Genomic DNA, 19,687 nt, shown 5'->3' with positions numbered 1-19,687 from the left:
TATATATATATATATATATATATATATATATATAATGTTGGGGATGTGGAAAAAAACAACGATTCTTAGATGCATCACGATGCGGACATGAGCTATTCAATTCACAAATGTCAAATCGGTTTTCTGAATTTTAATTTATAACCTAATGTTGGCGGAACGGAAGTGGGTAAGCCCAGCACCCGGACAGTCTGTGGCGGCACACAACAAAAACACAGCTGGATGAGCGAGAAATCCGATCGGCTCTGCTTTAAAGCCAGGTTAGATCAGGAGTCACAACCCAAATGTTTAGAAGAGACATTTTGTCAATTCAACAAAAGTCAAACCACCTTGGGAGCCACAGCATTTTAATGTCCGGTGTGTCTGTGTGCTGATGTCCTAGTATAGGCTACAAAATCTGAACCAAAACACGGACTTACTTTGCTCTGCTTTAAGCTTCAGCTCAGCTACAGCCGCTTTCCTCCCGTCTCCAACCTTAAACCTTTCCCTCAGAAGCACAGCAGCTTATTGTAAAATTTCCGTTTCACCTTAAATTCTGCCCGAAGTACAGAATGTAAATGCAGCACTATTTAAGGTGGAATGGGTTAAACAGATTTAATGTTCCAGGAAACCAACTTAAGGTGCTTATAAATGCAAACAAGTCTCCAAATATTGGTCTAAATCTCTCTTTGCCTTTTCGTAGCTATTAGCCAGGAGAGAATGTGTTACACACATCCCGTCTCGCAGACATTTTACTGACACAGTGACCCCTGACTCTCTACAACGAGAACAAACCCGGAGTTATAAAATCAATAATGAAAACGGGCAGGACGGCTGTAATGTGCTGCGTGGACATCCATTATCACTGGATGTTATTTCACCCTAACAGCGCATTTTATTGCAGTTCACTTGCCACATCACTTCCATTTGTTTTATTAATAAAAGATATTGGAAGTAAATTCATTATAGATCTTTACAAACACTTTACTTTAAAAGTACCAAGTCGTCAAAAAGTGAGAAAAAGAGATCCTGTATAGAAAAAAAAGATGCAACAATAATCGTTTTGTAATTGCATCGTGGCCCTCTGAATTGTAATTGAATCATGAGGTGCCAAGAGATCCCCACCCCTAATATATACACAGTTTATATAGTTTATTTCAGAGGTTTGACAAGGTGGAAGAAAAAAAATCCCCAATAGTGCCATATAAAAAAAAATTACTATCAAATCTCAGATTTTACTGTGCTACAGTAAATGAAGGAATAGGACTAGTTGTCCCCTGTTTGTAATGAAACATGCTGTTAATCAGTGTTTAAGTACTGACAATGTCAAAGTGTATTGTGATGGAGGTTTCCTTGATGGTGAAAAATAGTCATATTGCCTATCCCTACTCCCAAAGCTGTCTTAAATTTAGCTGCACTGTGCCTATTCTAACTTCAAACCTTAAAAAATGTACATATGAAAATATCTTGTATCATATTTCCATTTTTCGCAATGTTGTCCAGCCAGCCTACCACAGTTTAGAGGTCCTGCTTAAACACTGTTCATTTTCACCTCTCTGTGTTCTGCAATAGGTTGACTTCACAAGCCTCAGAAGAAGAGAAGTGGTGAGCATAACCTCTTTCATGTCTTTCCTGCACAAGCACTGCCCAAATTCATTTACGATAACACTATGTCAAACACCATAAACTATAAACAAATATGTATGAAAATTTCAAATCTGGAGTAAGCAGCTTAAGGCAGAGGTGTCGATGTTCTAGCTTTGGGCAAAACACAAGCATAGTAAGCAAAGCACAACTTAGCTGAACGGCTCAGCAATAGCTCCAGACTCACTGCCTCTCTGCCTGCTCATTTAGAACAATCTAGGCAAACATATTTGAGCTGCCATCTGGCTCCACCGTAGTCCATATGATTTATGAATGTACAGGACACGTGCAGGGCAAGAGAGAGGAGCAGAGAGTGAGATTGTGACATATGGCAGAAGGCACAGTAAGACAGGAGTGTTGTGGAGCAGAAGGAGATGGCCACATGGAGCCAGCAATGCTCAACAGGCGTAATACTAACGGAGTGCGCAGGCTAAATGAGGAAACTCCACATCAGCATGCTTCGGATTCAACTGGGTTTGCCACACTGGGCCTCTTTTTTTTTCGGAATTGTTGAATAGTAAGAGGAGATAAATGAGGACGTATTCTGAAAAGGGCTCCTTTGATTCCTTCCAGCAATACAATACAGTATGTAGTTTTCACCTACATGAAGCACCTTGGTGTGAGGAGCAAGGAGCAACGCAACCTGGAGTCCAAGCGTGTGCGCATCAATTTCCTCCCCAAAATTAAGGTACATTGTTTTGTTTTTTTGTTTGTTTGTTTGTTTTTTCTGTCTCTCTGTTTTCCCTTCTTGCCCCATTTTAGTTGTTACGCTTGGTTTCTCGATTCTTGATTTCATGGCGATCGACTGAAGCAGCACTCTTTTTCTTTTTTCCTGGATCTGTGCAGAAAAGCAGCAAGCCAGAGAAAGAGGGAGAGGAGAAGGTGAAGAAGCCCCGTTTTAACATCTTGGGACCGTCATTCCGGCCCATCCGCATTGATGCTCCATTCGGTAATCCTGACAGTGCAGCCATTCTCTCAGACAACTTGCTTAAATGCGTAAAGGCGTAATGCAACTTGGTCTAAAGTACTTTCTGGTTCATCTTTTTGTTGTTGTTATCTAATCTTTATGTTAGAGCCTTGATGTCTGCTTTGACAGGTTCAGAAATCCTCTTTAGTGGTAGTTCCCCCATTGGCTCTAGAACAGTGCCCCCCTGCACATTTGATTGTGTTCCCTGCTCTAACACAGCTTGCTAACAAGATGATTTGTTTTTTGAGGTGTATTAGAAAACACTCAGAGGCAGAATTTTCAGTTTTTGTGTTTATGTTGTGTTTGGTAAGCAGCAGGGCGTTCTGTGGACGGTAGCAAGCAGAGGCCTCAGAAGCAGCTATCCCAGCCAGTGATTGGAATGTGTGAGCCAGTAGATGGTGTGCGTTTGCGTGGCAGCCAATCGAGTGAGGGCTCAGACCTTATTCAGAATACTGCAGTCATTGCTGCATCCCCAGGCAGTGCCCCCTACAGCCCTGCCTCAGACACATCCTTCAGAGATCCAGACTGTGGTAAATACTGCACCTCTTATTCCAAATCAGTAGAATAATACTTGGGATGTGAGCACTACTATTTCATTCATTTCATTCACTTTTTTACCTGCACCTGAGTCATATGATTAGTTCAGGATCCAGTCCTTCTTGAACTGAACCATGTATGTTATGTCAGAGAAATCACAAAAATGTGTAATGCAGGAGATGGAGATAGATAGAGAGATAGATACTTTATTGATCCCGAAGGACATGTACACAACACTATACAGTAACCGTGAATGAGTGTAGACATAACAAGAATAAATAGACCACATCCTATCTACAGGTATATGTACAAATACAAAAAATACAACAGTCTGTGATAATATCTATAACCTGAGATGAGAGATGCAGTGCAATAATGACTGTACCAAAATTTACAGATGACGGCATATAATGACCACAGGGATCTAGACCAATCTAGAGTAGCCTTCTCAATGCAATGCATTAACATTTAAAGCTGCAATGAATATTCAATAAAATTAGATGAAATCTATTATTAAAATATACAAAAACAGGAAATCCATTTGAAAAAACTTTTTGCCTTTATTTTGTTGTTTTTTGTTTTGTTTCTTTTTTATCACAATAACCATGCTGACTGGAGAAGTATCTATCTAGAGTGGAAAGAAACTCATTTGTGTTTCACCAGCAGTAAGACGAGTACAGCAGAGCTTAGTGGTTATTGTTGTATACATCATTTGTTGAGTGGCTTAAAGTACTCGAAGAATCCATTATTAATCTCAAACTTGGTCACCCCCTTGCACACTGGCAAGAGGCAACTAAAAGTTTTCAAAATAATGTGATTAAACAAATCTTGTTTTCCTCTACTTTCCCACATTACTCATCAGATTTAAAGAAACTCAGCAGGCTTTGCAGTGCAGCCCCGAATTGGGCAGGATCCCATTGAATAGCATTTTATAAAAAAATAAATAAATACTACTACTACTACTAATAAATAAATATATATATATATATATATATATATATATATATATATATATATATATATATATATAAATAAAAAGAAAATAAATGAATAGAACCCTGCAATCATAAAAAAGCAAGTTAGCAATAAAACGAAGCTGTCACACTTTACAGATCTATTTTTCCATTTCATTCAGTTGTTGTTCTGTGTATTTTCTTGCTAACTTTCCGTGATGCAGATAAAGTGATTTCTGCGTTTTTAAATACTGGCACTTATGGTTAATGGTTAACCTGGTACTTGAGTACTCATGTGCACCCTACTGTAATTTCAGGCATCATCCGTAAGGGTCTTGAGATGATTATTGTTTTCTCCAGGTGGGAGCCCATCCTCAGTGGTTTTGCGACTGGCTGATGGCGTGCAAGCTGGAGAAGGCCTGGATGGCCCTTACCCTCCCTGTGATTACATCCCCTACAGCCTGGAGCAGCTGGAAGAGGAGAGAGATGGTGACAGGTACACAGCCAGGATTCTCCCTCTGCTCCAGAACTGCTGTCAAAGCTTTGCTTAGTCATGTCCATCTGATGCTGATTTAATGCCACCATGCATTTGCAATTCTTCTGTGCAAGTGTAAACTCCTTTACTGCATGGCAGAAAACACTGCATGATGTCCTGTGTGTGAAATTGACGTAATTGACCAGATGGCTTTGATTGATTCTGTTTGTGTGAGAGGAATGAATAGATCTGTACTGTTTTCCAGACTCCTGGATGTGGGAACGCCTAAGCTGAGCAGGAGGTACTGGCTGATGCATGCTCTTTTCTATTCTGTTTCAATGTTTCATCTTTCAAGAACCTACACCGTTCCTGTCAGATACTCAATAAACAAATGTAATTAGTTCCAGGTCTGGGATTCATCATCATCTCTCTCTCAGTCTCGTTTTCCCTCTCATTCTCTGTGCCTTTCCATCTTCGTCTGTTTTGCTTTCTCTCTCAGGCTGGAGGAGGTGCTGAGTGAGGATGATGGCGGTGGTGGCGTTTACTCTGATGTGGACCCACCCAACTGGCAGCAGCTGGTGGGGCGGGAGGTTCTGGCTGGTCTGACTCCTCATGAGATCAAGAGACAGGAAGTCATTAACGGTAGTGTCTTGCAGCAGAACAGTAGGGCATGCCTAATTGTGAAGAGAACACTGAGTTTAAAGGCATTGAGAATTCTCACATTCTTAGGATTCATTTGCTTTAAACAGTGGTTTAAAATGTAGCTTATCAAATAATCAGCAGGGATTAGATGCCAATTTGCTGATGTTAAAGGGACCTTCTGCTAAATGTTTTGCATAGTTCAGTTGTTGATGTCAGCAGAGTCGTTCAAAGCAGTTCATTGTGGAGAAAACTGATGACTGATTTCTTTACACTGGTCATCTGAACCAGGAGGCAAAGCGTCTTTAGCACAAATATAACCAAAAATTGTGTCTCAAAACTGTTGGAAAAAAAAACACATTTCTTAAAATAGTGTTTGTGAGCTTTTGGAGGCTTTCAATGCTTCAGATGTCTAGTGTCTTTCGTCACCACTGTAAATAATTGCTCTCTTGTACTGTAAGAGCCTGATGGGCACCCTTATTTGCATGTATTGTTTTTGCCATGTACTGTTTTTCTATATTTTACAATGGAGCCTTTTTAGAGACTTTGGTCTTTTTTCCAGTAAATTATTAATAACACATTTTAATGCCTTTCTGGTTATGCAAAGCCTATGCATGGTTTGTTATTAATTTCTTATTGTTTAGCCTTGCTTTAAAATCATAACTTGAATAAATAAATTGTGAAAAATAACCAGTAGATTACTAGATGACCATGTAACTGATAGTGGTAGCCTTTTAGGATGAGATCATATATTTACTTTATATATAATTTATTTATTTTATATATTATGAATCGATCTCCACAGAACTGTTGTACACCGAGCGTGCACATGTACGCATGCTGAAAGTCCTGGATAATGTCTTCTACCAAAAACTGACCCGAGACAATATACTGCCCCCTGCTGACATCAAAAACATCTTCACCAACCTCGAGGAGATCATCCAGCTCCATGGTATGTGTGCTTACAATGCACATCATTGTTTTACTCTATACGAATGGAGACTAATAGTTCCATATAATCTTCTGTACTAAATTTCAGTGACCATATCGGAGCAGATGGCCGGGATACGCAAGAGAAATGAGTCATCAGTTGTTGACCAAATTGGGGATGATTTACTCTCTTGGGTAAGTGACATCTTAACAAGTTAGAGTTGTTGACAGAAAAGTACACGAGGGATTGCAGACAAACCCATCTCTTCCCTGCTCTAGAGGAGAGGGTAGTGGGTGGTGGATGAGATTATTTAAGCTGTAGCAACTAAGAATGGGGACCATCATTTGAACCGCTATTTTTTTTTTTTTTAGACAAACTGGGTTTGAATATCCCAGTGAGAATCGTTTTTGTGTCATTATGAATGAAAAGCAGAGTTTAATGTTGACTTATCGCTTGCCACAGATTACACTCTACAAATGTTTTATATATATTATATATATTATTATATATATATATTTCCAAATGTAATTCCAATTGTATGTAGGTATTTAATGCAATGATTAATCTCATTACACTCAGTCAAGAACGTACAAGATGATACCAAATCATTTTTCATTATTTCTTTATTACAAATTACGCATGCATTTTTAAATATCCAATTAAGTAAATACTTGAATGAGGTTGAATAATGAAAAACCATGCCTTTGTACCATGGTACCAACCCCTCAGTGCTCCCCTGGAATTGTGATGTCTTCTGTTGCATCTGGCTTGCTTTTCTCTTCCAGTTCAGTGGTGGAGAGGAGGAGAAGATGAAGCGGGCAGTAGGAACCTTTTGCAGCAACCAGCCCTTCGCTCTGGAGCTCATCAAGAGCCGGCAGAAGAAGGACCAACGTTTTATCACCTTCATGCAGGTGAGTAGAAGTCCCTCTGACCCTGGGTCCGGCTCCAGTTCCAGCCTGGTGGGTTGTAATGAACGAGTCAGCGGAGTGAAAGATGCCTGGTGCATTATGAAGCTGAGAGTATTAGGACAGACAGCAGGGCTCTTTTCTATGTGAGACTGAAAATCGTAGAGAAAGCGAAAACCTGAAACAACCCAGGTTGTTTGACCTTGATGGGGGAACAAGAGAAAGTTTGTTTCTGCACAACGCATAGATCAGGTTCAGACATGCCTTTTGTTATTTAGTTTTGAGCAGCATGCATAGTGAATAAATTATGTTTGTTCTTGTTCTGTCTAGCTGTTTTAATGAGCTGTGCAGAGTGCTTTATTCAATTGATATGGAAGGAAAATAAAAACACGGATCTTTTTGCTTGACATGCAAATTCATTCTTCTGTGCCTTGTGCAGAAAACACTGTTTTCTCTTTTGGCTTATTAGCTTTGACTTCATGAATCTGGTGCAAGCCAATAGATAGAGCACAATAATACCATCTGTCGTGCTCTACATCTTCATCCAAAAATGAGTGTTAGAAAGCATTTATACTTGTTTGGTTCCACTGGTCTGGACCAAGGCAGAAAATGATGCGTTGATGCTTTTTTATTCTAGTTCAGTTAGTGTTCACACTGACATATTTGACATTGCATGGCTATAAACAAAAGTCGACATATCATGGTATTATAAGCCATGAGAAACAGTGTGTTTCTGCGATTTTGCCACAGTGTGAAGTGGAGTAAAATGACCGTAACATGCTGCCTTGAGTGGCTTACAACTTGTATGTGTGTGCGCTGTCAAATGAGTGTATATTGAGTATTTATAAGTATTTGGAGCGTGCCGCACCCTAATTTAAAAAACACAACTGAGTTCTATTATTAAATACTGATTCAAAGCTCACAGAGCTACATGCATGTCAAAACAGTGTCATCTGTTCCACGTACCAAAGAATGTCTACAGAGAGAAGAGGACAGTTCATTCTATGTATGGTCCATTTATGTTTTAACAGAACCACATTGGTTTAGGTTAGTCCCTGAGAAAACTGGTCTCAGTCCACTTATTTATTCTGCACCAGAGTTTGAGTGGCTTCTTTTAACAATATCACACCAGGGTTTGTTTTAAAATGCTTTAAAAATGTTTGTTGAAAGCTGCCAAGTGTAAATGTACATCTTAAGTCTTAGCCAAGCTGGATTAGTTTTATCTGAGGAGGTGTGGTAAGCCGGTAATGTAATTTGTAGTTGATCCGACTGGCTGATTTGCACAGGATAATGTATTTGTGTACTTTCCACAAATTACCTCAGATAGCCCCAATCAAAATGCCATGGTACATGGACGTTCAGCTTGTCAGCGTTAAGATTAGAATTGAACAGATTCAAATAAACAAACAACAAAAAGCAAACTTTCAGTTAATCAGAATCAGAATTCTTTATTGATCCCAGAGGGAAATTGCAGTTGTTACAGTTGCAACCATTTATGTAAAAGAATAATCACTAATAATTTAAAACTAAGATAAAGAGAAATAGCACTAAGGTGGACATATGTCACCCAACAGGTCAAAAATTGCTCTGTCTTGTGAAAAGCACCTTTACATATAGGTAAGACCAAAAATGTTTGAAACCTGTTTTAAACTTGAGGATAAAGGATCCATGCCAGGAGCTCCGTTCTAGTGGTTAGCCTTGCTACAGAACAAAGGGGCCGATGTCGGTTACTAACATTGGTTATAACATTACCAAGGAGCTCTGAGCGTGACTCATTCTAGAAGGTAATTGTTGCTTGAATATTCCAGAAACCGCCTTCATTCTTATAGAGATGTACAAAATGACACGTTAAATGCATAAAGTGTGTTTATACATCTGTGCGTTTTGTCACTGAATCACTTTTTGCCTATATAACTGTTCAGAGGAGCATCACTAACAATGACCGCTTTAAATACAGGGGGTCTGCGTGTCTTTTACCAGTGCCATTTTGACTGTTTGCCAGCTACACCAGTGAAAGTATCCCTGAGACATACTCACAGAAGAGTCCTCCTTGAGTGAAGGACAAGAAGCACGTTTAAGTTTCATTATGAGATGCCAGAGGCACTCGGCCGAGCAGGAGGTGTGACGTGGGTTGGCGTAGGGTTTTGTCGTCCATTAGCATGTGCTGTCCTGAGTGCCATTGTGTGTGTTCTGTTGGCAGGAGGCGGAGAGTAATCGGTTGTGTCGGAGGCTGCAGCTGAAGGACATCATTCCGGCTGAGATGCAGAGACTCACCAAGTACCCATTGCTGCTGGAGAACATCGCCAAATACACCGGTACCAGTACCTGTCACACACGTTTTAATTCATATATGGAACACTATACCGTTGGTTGGTTAGTGTAGTGGTTAACACCTCTGCCTTCTACACTGTAGACTGGGTTTCAGTCCCCCACCTGGGTAAGCTCCCTACACTATACCAATAGGAGTCCTTGGGCAAGACTCCTAACACCGCCTTGGCCTACCTGTGTAAAATGATCAAACTGTAAGTCACTCTGGATAAGAGCGTCAGCCAAATGCCATAAATGTAAATGCTCAAACCTCAGATTCTTACAAGGATTAAGATTTGATGCACTTTAATGCAAATCATTACTTGAGATATTAATAAGCTAAATATATACAGAGTCATCATTTACAGTGTACTTTCTTTTGGAAGGTGGCTGCCCGAAACCCCTAAATTTCAACTTGTGAAAATATTTTTTTTCCCAAATCTTTATTTCATTTAAAGTGAAGTCCAATTAAAAATAACATTTTTCAAAAAATGTTGTCCCATGGTTTCACGTCAAAAACAAGAAAAAACAAAAACAAAGCTTTATTTTTACCACACCCCTGTATTTTAGAGCTGAAGTGAGACTGTATGCCACATGATGAACAGTTAGATCCCATTGTTTTGAAGTAAATGTTTCTCAAAGTCTGAAATTTATTGTGTAACATTAGCTACATCTGAAACACATTTTTTGCAATTAAGTAAACTTTGTGTTGTAATAAAAAAAAAAAAAAAATATATATATATATATATATATATATATATATATATATATATATATATATATATATATATATAATTTTTTTTTGTGAGTACACCTGTTCAAAGCTGTATTTTTTTTGTAGTCATGTACTAACTAGTGTTTTTGAGATATGCTCAAAATTAGCTACAGTTGTCACTACCAAAACATTTGTTAAAGCTTTGGTAGTGTTATGATTGTTCTTACTGATAAATAGAATCTTTAATAATTTATTTGAATGAAATCAGCATAATTACATAATAAGCATAATTAAGTTTGATGTCTGGTTTTTATCTCTGATTTTAAACCAATTTGCTATACGCTAACTAAACTTACATCCACACCAATGATTTGCTACTAGTTTGATTAATACTGCTAGCATAACTTTATTATGATTTGATTGTCTTGGTCTGAGGTCTTAGACCAGAAGTATATGTAAAGTAAGTACCCAAACACAATTGACAGTGCATGGGCAGTGCTTTAAAACCACCTGGTCCTGCTGTTCAAACTGTACAAAAATGTGTGTTCTTACGTCACTATGGCAGTTGAACACTCAGTACTCAAGGAGGCGATGAGCAACTGTGAAAAGAGTCTGCTGCTATTCCAACAGTCACAACTACTAAATGTATTAACAGTAGAAGAGTGTGTGGTGCACGCCAATTAATTTGTTTTATTGGAATGAGGAGGCAATTATGCATCAATTTTGTATTTATGAAAGCAGTTCTTTAGGAGTCTTGTCAAACTGCCAGTCAGTTAAGACAGTAACAGCAAGCACAACAGCATGCAGAACAGTTTCCATTGCTCAAAGCATTTGTGTTCACATACTTGAGTGAAGTAAGGCCTTTTTTCAGGCCTTGGCAGTTCGTTACCTTGCAAAATGGGCATAACCAAAGCTAGTCCGGAGGACTGGTGGCAATAATAAACCCATGAATGCATTTAGAGAACTAGCTGAATAACCATAAACAGTAATGACACAAATGTGACCCTAATTATATCCCAGTGTGTAGTATCAAGAATTACATACTTGTGGGAGTGCAGTGCTGTACTAAAAATGTAGATGCCTGACTTATCTACAGCTGTAATTAGACAAGGAGCCTAACATAGCAGTTAACAAGCTGGCTAACTAGCCCACAATAAACAGTTATAAACCAAAAGTGCAAAAGGCATGGCGTGGACGGTGGCAGTGGGGTGAATTGCATGCAGATGTGCTTAGTTGTTGCTAACTCGTCTAACATACAGGCTGCAAACCAAAAATAGACAATATTACAGTTTCCTGACTGACTGCACATCGCGAAGTCTCACTTTCCTTTTCTGTTGGAAGTACTGGTTGCAGCGTTACGCAGCTATGGTAATGATGGTTGAGTCGAGCTTGTACAGCTCACCAAAGTATTGGAACTTACAGCCTTATCAGTTTTGATATCTTAGCTGACAAGGACTGCCACTGTTGTCTGTTTTGGTGTTTTTACACCATACTATTCAGGGCACATCCTAGAAATTTGATTTTGGCAGCTATGACAAGGATGAAGTGGTGTGCCAATAGGGTGAAAAAAGACTCACTGCCTGAACAAAGTTGCGAATCCTCTGTTTCCTTTGATTTGGAGATCAGTCATAGAATTTGACTTCAGGAGAATGGCCACTCTTTAACGTCTTCTAGGTTTGTCAGACACAAGAGGGCACTCCCAAGCCAGTCTAAAATGAATGGAATCTTATACGGCTTTCATTCAAAATCATAGCTTGTAAATGCTAAGTACTTTGATTAACTAAATTACTTCACTCAGCCAATGAGTTTCTCAGCTCCACGAGTGAAGCAGCTCTCAGCAGCAGTAATGTAAGCATTTTACTTCCAAAATTCTGTTTGCTGTAGAAAAAAAGAACCTTTTATTGCTTTCCTTTGTTCCTGAAGAGGTCAACCGAGGTGACAGAAATACAGAAGTCCCTAAATTTAGTTAAAAAAATAAAATAAAATACTTGAGGAAAAGTTGAAGTATGATTTTAGATTTTTTTTTTTTTTTTTTTGTTCAAGTAGAAGTGTAAAAGTATTTGGGCTATTCCCAACATCGGTGTACCCTACATATTCCAACACAAAAGCAGAAGTAAATCAAATAGCTGATGTGCAAAGACGAAACATAACAGCGATCTCGAACACCTAAACCGAATCATCCTAGCATAAAGCATATTGCCACAGCAGAAATGATACATGCTACATTATTTAATGTGGAGTGGGGAAATGAAGCTAACTTCAGCTACATGTAGTCTCTATCCACTGTATGAGTCTCCACTGCAGTCAGTAAGCTGGGGTTGTATCACTTGAGATGGCAACTGCTGATTTAAACTCTAAATTACTACAGATATACACTTGGATGGAACATTTGCAGTTCTTGTGCTGTGAGTATTCATTAGCTCACGGTAACCAGCCAAAAACACTACCGGCCCAATGGGAATTCTCTCAGCTCTCCCAATCACCCACTCTGGCACTGAGCAAGGTCATGGATGCAGTTTTCTTCAGATGCATCACCCATGTTAAACGCTGGTTCGATGTTGTGACTTTCTATAGATTTCCTTGTCATCTGTTTTCGTATTTTATTTTTATTTTTTTGTACTCCCTGCTGGGGCCTGTAAGACGTGAAAATAGCCAAGCGAGTAAAAAGTACAGATTTTTCTTTTAAAATCTAGTGAGTAAAAGTAAAAAGTAGTAGCTGACAGAAATACTCAATTACAGATACCTAAAAAATTGCTTAAGTACAGTACCAAAGTACTTGTACTTCATTAATTACCAACTCTGGAGGTAAGCACATTCAGATTAAAAGCAGTATTGTTTAAAGGCATTAATTGGCTCAGCAGAGTTCGCTTGTAGCAAATTCTGTTGAATACATTGAAACATAAGCATTTAGTTTTGCTGTCACACACACACATGGCATGTATATGCTTTACACTCTTATACATGTGTAGCAATGTATAGGTGAATGCAGCCACACCTGTGTTTGTTTTTTTTGTTTTTTTTTCGGAACCTAACCTGTATTTGCATTTAATGATTCTCTCTCTCTCTCTCTCTCTCTCTCTCTCTCTCTCTCTCTCTCTCTCTCTCTCTCTCTCTCTCTCTCTCATTCTTACGCAGAAATGTGTATTGAACATTGATATAGTGCGCGCTCATATGTTCATTCTCCCAGCATAGCATACATGCATGTGATAATATTTCTCTCTCTCTCGTGAGCGCACATACACTTCCTCATTCTTACCTAGTCTCGCACCCTGTGTGATCTGAGTGCTCCTCTGATGGTCTAACGTGGTGAGATCAGCAACAGTGAAAGCTGCGTCCTTCCTCTGGCCTGCTGCTGTGCTGTTCTGCCCATGTGCCCTGCTGTGGAGGCTTCAGCAAGGGCTGCCAGAGGACGCTACCGACCCATCCCAGCCCAAGCAGCAGCCTGTAGAGGCTCAGCCATTTCCACCCCAGCTCACAATAATGAAGGCTTATTCAGGGGGCCAACTGGGTGTTAGCCAACCGTTACCGAATTACAGCTGGACCCTGAGATTATCGTTTAAAAATTTTTCAGAAATGGCCTAATGTATGTTTTGGGAGAACGCTTTGGAGCATTTGGCCCAGCTCGTTTAATCTTGGCTCGCTTGACATTCCGAAAGAACCAAAATGAACATAAAATATATCCTGCAATTAAGGAGAGCTAATGCCCTCTTATTTGTCTTAGCCTGGGAGTGGACTCTGTTGTAGCAATCTGTTCATGCACTAGGGAAATATGAGACATTTGGCTGGCCTGTTTCTTCTTGGACACCACATCTATCTCGTGTTTCTGTGTGTGTGCGTCTGTTTGCCTGCAGATGACATTCAGGAGAAAGACAAGGTGAGGAGGGCGGCTGATTGCTGTCGGAAGATCTTGAACCATGTAAACCAGGCAGTGAAAGAGTCAGAGAATACACAGGTAAGTAATTTGGCCTGATTAAGCTGCCATTCTCTCTTTACCTACCAGATACATGATGACACAGTCAGTTTGTAACCTCAGATTAACCCCGAGTTGTGTCTCCGCTGTGGTTTCCAATTGTAGCAGACATTGTTCTGAATGAAACTGGGCATCTGTTCTTAGATCACCTTTTTTTTTTTTAAAGGAATTCAGTGACTTCTCGCATTCCCATACTGTTCAGACCTTTGTGCAGTTGTCCCAGTGAATGCATTATTGTTTTTTATTTTCTTTGTTGAGCTTATTTTTAAATTCCATGCATTTTTCATGATCATTTCATAAGGTGAGGCAATGACACCTTTTCAGTATGCAGAGTGCATCTGATGTCACTGGTAAAATCTCTTGTTTGTGTGGTTGTATGTATTATTTAGCGGCTGGAGGACTACCAGAGACGCCTGGACCTCTCCTCACTGAAGCAGAGTGAGAATCCACTCATCTCCGAATTTAAGGTCTGCCATACTAAAACTCAAGCTTGGGATCATAGCTGGGGTATATGTGCAATAATGACAAGCTTGTTATGTATTGTATTGTGCATTTTAGGTCACATAATGTAACCTAACTGTTCTGTTTGTATCAGAACCTGGATCTAACCAAGAGGAAGCTGATCCACGAAGGTCCGCTGACCTGGAAGTTGAACAAAGACAAAACTGTTGGTAGGTCACCGTGAGAGATTACTGTACACACTATTCGTTGTGCTGTAGGGCAAGGCAAGTTCATTTATAAGGTTATTTCAGAAACACATTCAGTTTTACATAAAATGAACTTTATACCCTTATATATTTTCTATTCTTCTGTGTTCAATAGATGTTGAATATGTTTCTTACTGTATTGTGTTGTTGCTGCCTAAATTTCCTTCGGGATCAATAAAGTATCTATCATCTATCTATCTTTACTTTGGCTAATGTATGTGCCACAACATCACATGTCCTTGGCAAGAGAGAACAGTTGGTCATACAAGACAGTGAATTCCTTTATTTGTTTTAATTATACTTTGCACTTTAATACTGTTGTTTGTGAATTTTTCACAATTTAAAGAACTGGCTACAGTTAGCATGAACGTGATTTCAGGGCCTTTCTGCTTCTGTTGTTTTTTGCTGTATTCTGTAGACGTCATGCTTTCAAATGTTATCAAACCTGTACGAAAGAACCATTTAGGTAGTGTATCCTCTCTTGCCATGAACAGAAATAATCAATTTTACTGTCCAATAACTTAAAAGAAAAAAAAAAAGACCATGAAAAGCGAAAGTGGCCAAAATTTCAGTGCATCCCTATTTTACATAAATAAAAGCAAAGAGATGATCTTGTGCGCTACAGTACAGTAATGTCTATCTGATGATGTGTGTATTTGTGTATTCAGAGTTATACACTCTGCTCCTGGAGGACGTCCTGGTTCTGTTGCAAAAGCAGGATGAGAGACTAATTCTGAAATGCCACAGTAAGAACCGGGCAGGCACTGTCGACACCCAGCACATCTTCAGTCCCGTCATCAAGCTCAGCACTGTACTGGTCCGTTCTGTGGCCACAGGTGAGCTTTCCAGAGATAAACCTACTCAATACGTGAACGAGGAATGACACCAGTTAACACATCTCTCTACAAACAGATAACAGATCCTTCTTTGTGCTCTCCATGTCGGACAATGGAGCCCAGATCTATGAGCTGATGGCCCAGACAGTGTCTGAACAAAGAACGTAAGTATTTCATCACTTCCCCAGTTCTTCTTCCCCCTCTGTCCTTTTCTTCGTATCTATATCTCTTAATGTTTATTCACCATTTAACATGGGGGGGCCACCACAAAAAGAAAGAAAAAAAATTGAAACGCTTATTCCAACTTATTTTCATATTTGAGTTTCTGTAAGGATCAAGCATATGGAAACAAACATTTGAAAACATGTTTTAGTATTCCAAAATAGCAGAAAGGAATAATGTTGCATGAGTAATACAGGCTTTGTTCTCTTCCTCAGGTGGCAGAGACAGATCACTCAGCGAGCAGAGGTGATGAAGGCCAAACCCCACAGTGTCATTGCTCTGCCTCAGTCTGCGTAAGTCTCCTCCCCTCCAGCTCACTGCACGCTCACTATATTGAGTAATTCAGACATTCATTTGCTCATTCTTTCATTCGTTTATTTATTTAAGTGGGGAAAGAGACAGCATGGAGGTTGGTAAACCCAATAAAGGCCCAGAGCGCACATCATCTGGCAGCATGCAGCCCTCAGGTAACTGCAGCACTCTATATCTTTGCATTCATGGTACTTACTGGCTCCTCCCATTCTCAGTCACTGTGCATCTGGCCTGTGGTCCATTTTCTCAGATAAAGTTCGTGGCAGGACGTCTGTTGCCCTGCACAGCTCCAGTCCCAGCTCTAACCCTGAGGAAGAAGAGCAGAGTCATGACACTGGCCGGGAAGAAGGCTCTTATCTGGACTCGGAGCTGCTGGACGGCCGGGACACAGACTCATTGTCCTCTTCCTGCAGAGCTGAGGATGCCCTGAAAACCTGTGAGTGGCATAAAAAAGACACACGTGCCCACCCGCACAAACCTTTTAAAAAAACAAATAATGCAAAATACTACACCTTGTATACAAGAGAATGTTGAGACATTGCAAGCACAGTTCCATAGGAATCTAGAACAAAGCACCAGTCTCAAACTCAAGGTGTAGAATGTTTGAGGGAAGCCTGGGAATAGCAAAGTGCTTTGCTGTGAGTTACATAAGATGTAAGGATTGTGCATGTGTTTGTGTTCTGATCTGCTTTCTCAGTGGCTGCACTGAAGCAGGTGCTTGTGACCCAGCTCATGGCCCAGGAGGATGGGGAGCGACTGGGTCGGCCGCTCGGTGGGCGTCTCCTCAGGACAACGTCTCTGCGCACGCCCGTGGAGCACAGCTCGGGTCGTTCAACCTGTAGGGCACAGGATGCTGCTTCAGGTGACACTGGCTTCTACGAGGGTTCGGAGGACTACGGTGAGTGGGTGCTGTTGGCACCTGTTTGTTTAAAGAGGACAGAATCTGTAGTAGCAGAACTAAACTAAAAATGTGTGAATTGAGCTTAATTCCTAAGCTTTAAGGAATAGACCTCTGAAATTGTCATCATGTTGTAGTCATAGTCATGTCCATATTGGGAGCTCTATGTCTAAGCTGGTTTTCTCTGTGATCCAGCAACCTTACCAGAATACCCTACGCAGACCAGCTAGCTCTGCCAAATGTTAAATTGCTTTGGAAATATTAGCCAACCGTTTAAGTAGCTGGTGTTGGTAACGGTGTTGAAGTCCAATAGTAGACTTACTTTGATGCCATGTTATTTCAGTGCATAGGAGTGGTAGCTTGATTTAAGTTGCATTATGTTTACTTTGATTGTAAATGAAAATGTATAGGGCACAACAAGAGATTTTCAAAAACGCCATTTGTTTGTTTCATAGGGAAAACACTGCTTAGATCTAGAGATCCTAATGTGAGCAAGACACAGACTGCAAATTCACGCAGGGACTTCAGAGGTCTGTTATTTAGTGAAAAAAGTGGTCCCTCTTTAAAGGCCGTTTGGTATAAACTGCGCAGAGTTAGTAAGCAGTCTCAAACTTGCTTATGTGATTTCTGACCCTGTATGACATGCTGCTGTCACTCAGGCGCTATTACTGTTTTTAGCCATGTGACTTACTTTAGCCATTTTATAGACAATACTGTTTCATATACTGTCTGAAACCACATAAGCAAGTCTACTTGAGGTTAGATTAATAATATGACAATTATTTAGTGGGTTATGATCTTTCATCACTTGGTAGCCATTAGCTTTGTAAGTCTTTTGCAAAACTAAAGAAATAACATTGACACCAAATGCCTTGACTGATGAGCTGCTTTTGGGGCAGCACAGCTATTGGTTCAGTCGAGGGCTGTCTCTGTGTGTCTCTCAAACATTAACTCTTCACACTGTGGGGGGCAAATTCACCATTCTCAATGATGTGTGTCATTCACACGAATCCTGTAGATTTGATAACTTTTCTTTAGTTGTGCGAAGGAAGCGTCTATTGTCAACAGAAAATTTTGGGGAAGAGAAGAGATTCTCTCTCATAGTACAGCAGCAGGTCATGGTTATGGTCCTCATCTGGCCAAACCACAGATAAAGTATTTAATATTTATTGGCCAATCAGAACTAAAGTAGCTTTGCAGAAGAGTGAAAAGGGAGATGCATTTGGTAATCAGGTGAAGTTGCTTTCATTTTCGCATATTCAGGTTTCCGTCTTAGGCAACTTCAAACACTGGGCACTGTAGTTAATATTTGAAAATGATAACCGTTTGCCACCAAGATAATCAGCTGCCCCTTCGTATGTGTCTGAAATTGATTTGGTTGATTTCTCTGGAGTGCGGTAACCACTATGAGAGCTTATGCACATCACAACCAGAATTCAAACACAAAAAAGCCATTTTGACGCCAGTAGAACACAGATAATGGGCACAGTGACTTCTGTTTGTAATAGATGTTGGATCTCTCAAAGTCTGCCAGATTTTATACATGTTGACCTTTTCACCTTGCAATAGAGTTTTAACAGATTTTTCAGAATACCTAGAAAACAGTACAATTTTTGAATGTTAAGTGATACTTTTTTAATCCCACAAACAGGGAAATTCCACCTCCACATTTAACCCATCAGTGAAGTGAAACACCACATACGCACTAGTAAATACACACACACTTGGGGGCAGTGAGCATGCTTGCCCGGAGCGGTGGGCAGCCCTATCCATGGCGCCTGGGGAGCAATTGGGGGTTAGGTGTCTTGCTCAAGGACACCTCAGTCATGGACTGTCAGCACTGGGGATCGAACCAGCAACCTTCCAGTCACAGGGCCAGTTCCCTAACCTCCAGCCCACGACTGCCCCCATCAATGATGTATTTAAATTCAGTTGAATTCAGTTAACTAAATTCTACAGAAATTAACCGTGTATTTCAGTCTTAGAATGCACATGAATGCACCATGTTAAAATTAGTAAAATTTCTTCTAGGAACAAAACTGCTGGACTGTGTTACAGCGGATTAGTTTCTGAATTTGTCATCTTTTTCACTCTTCTTAAGTTTTCATGTGTGGTTTGTATGTGTGCGTGTGAATGACAGCAGGTTATCTAGTGCTGGAGGGCTATGGTGGTTCTGGAGAGAGCAGTACTGATGATGATGTGCAGGTTGGGGGCATGGAGCTGGGTTTGTCCCGTGGCTGTGCTGCAGACTCAGGCATCAGCCTCAGGTTCTCCTCGGCCTCTGTGGAAAGCATGTGCCGCCTCAGCCGGCAGGTCCTCACACACCTACGTGACCTGCAGGCCAACCTCAAACACCTTAAGGTCTGTCCACACTCCCAACAGCTCTGCTCAAGTTAAAAGAAAAATTGTGAAAAGTGTTGACAGGGCTATTAACTGGATTGATTTTTCAGGAGGTGGAGAGCAGGTATTACAGCATGTTACGGCAAAGGCATGAAGGGTCATCAGCAGACACTGGAGAGAGCAGAGGTGCAGTACACTGTGTTTAGTATGTGCATGCACATGTAACTTTGCAGTCATGATATTAAATAATAACAGTAGTTTTATGTTGTACTTTAAATACTTAGATTTACTTTACAGAATGATGACATTTTTGTAAACAATAATATAATAAATCAACCATGTGTTTATAGATT

At 40.1% G+C, this 19,687-nt stretch overlaps 1 protein-coding gene across 3 annotated transcripts in view; it reads left to right on the top strand.

Annotated features, from left to right (window-relative positions):
* Positions 1-19,687, top strand: part of arhgef12a (Rho guanine nucleotide exchange factor (GEF) 12a) — a 71,966-nt gene that overhangs the window by 51,374 nt on the left and 905 nt on the right. For 2 of the 3 annotated variants that reach the window (XM_017713062.2, XM_017713064.2), the window contains 22 exons: positions 1,549-1,581; positions 2,194-2,308; positions 2,467-2,569; positions 2,902-3,117; positions 4,438-4,573; positions 4,818-4,853; positions 5,052-5,194; positions 5,997-6,143; positions 6,231-6,316; positions 6,908-7,033; positions 9,228-9,342; positions 13,901-14,001; positions 14,409-14,486; positions 14,615-14,690; positions 15,395-15,562; positions 15,639-15,726; positions 16,000-16,077; positions 16,172-16,251; positions 16,347-16,532; positions 16,794-16,994; positions 19,135-19,355; positions 19,445-19,520. In XM_017713062.2, the coding sequence (XP_017568551.2) occupies positions 1,549-1,581; positions 2,194-2,308; positions 2,467-2,569; positions 2,902-3,117; positions 4,438-4,573; positions 4,818-4,853; positions 5,052-5,194; positions 5,997-6,143; positions 6,231-6,316; positions 6,908-7,033; positions 9,228-9,342; positions 13,901-14,001; positions 14,409-14,486; positions 14,615-14,690; positions 15,395-15,562; positions 15,639-15,726; positions 16,000-16,077; positions 16,172-16,251; positions 16,347-16,532; positions 16,794-16,994; positions 19,135-19,355; positions 19,445-19,520 (2,609 nt within the window). The remainder of the gene's footprint in view (positions 1-1,548; positions 1,582-2,193; positions 2,309-2,466; positions 2,570-2,901; positions 3,118-4,437; positions 4,574-4,817; positions 4,854-5,051; positions 5,195-5,996; positions 6,144-6,230; positions 6,317-6,907; positions 7,034-9,227; positions 9,343-13,900; positions 14,002-14,408; positions 14,487-14,614; positions 14,691-15,394; positions 15,563-15,638; positions 15,727-15,999; positions 16,078-16,171; positions 16,252-16,346; positions 16,533-16,793; positions 16,995-19,134; positions 19,356-19,444; positions 19,521-19,687) is intronic. The other variant, XM_017713063.2, reaches the window with a different exon arrangement.

The sequence above is a fragment of the Pygocentrus nattereri genome, chromosome 17 (assembly GCF_015220715.1).
Source record: "Pygocentrus nattereri isolate fPygNat1 chromosome 17, fPygNat1.pri, whole genome shotgun sequence".
Classification (NCBI taxonomy): domain Eukaryota; kingdom Metazoa; phylum Chordata; class Actinopteri; order Characiformes; family Serrasalmidae; genus Pygocentrus; species Pygocentrus nattereri.
This window is presented reverse-complemented; position numbering and strand designations above follow the sequence as displayed.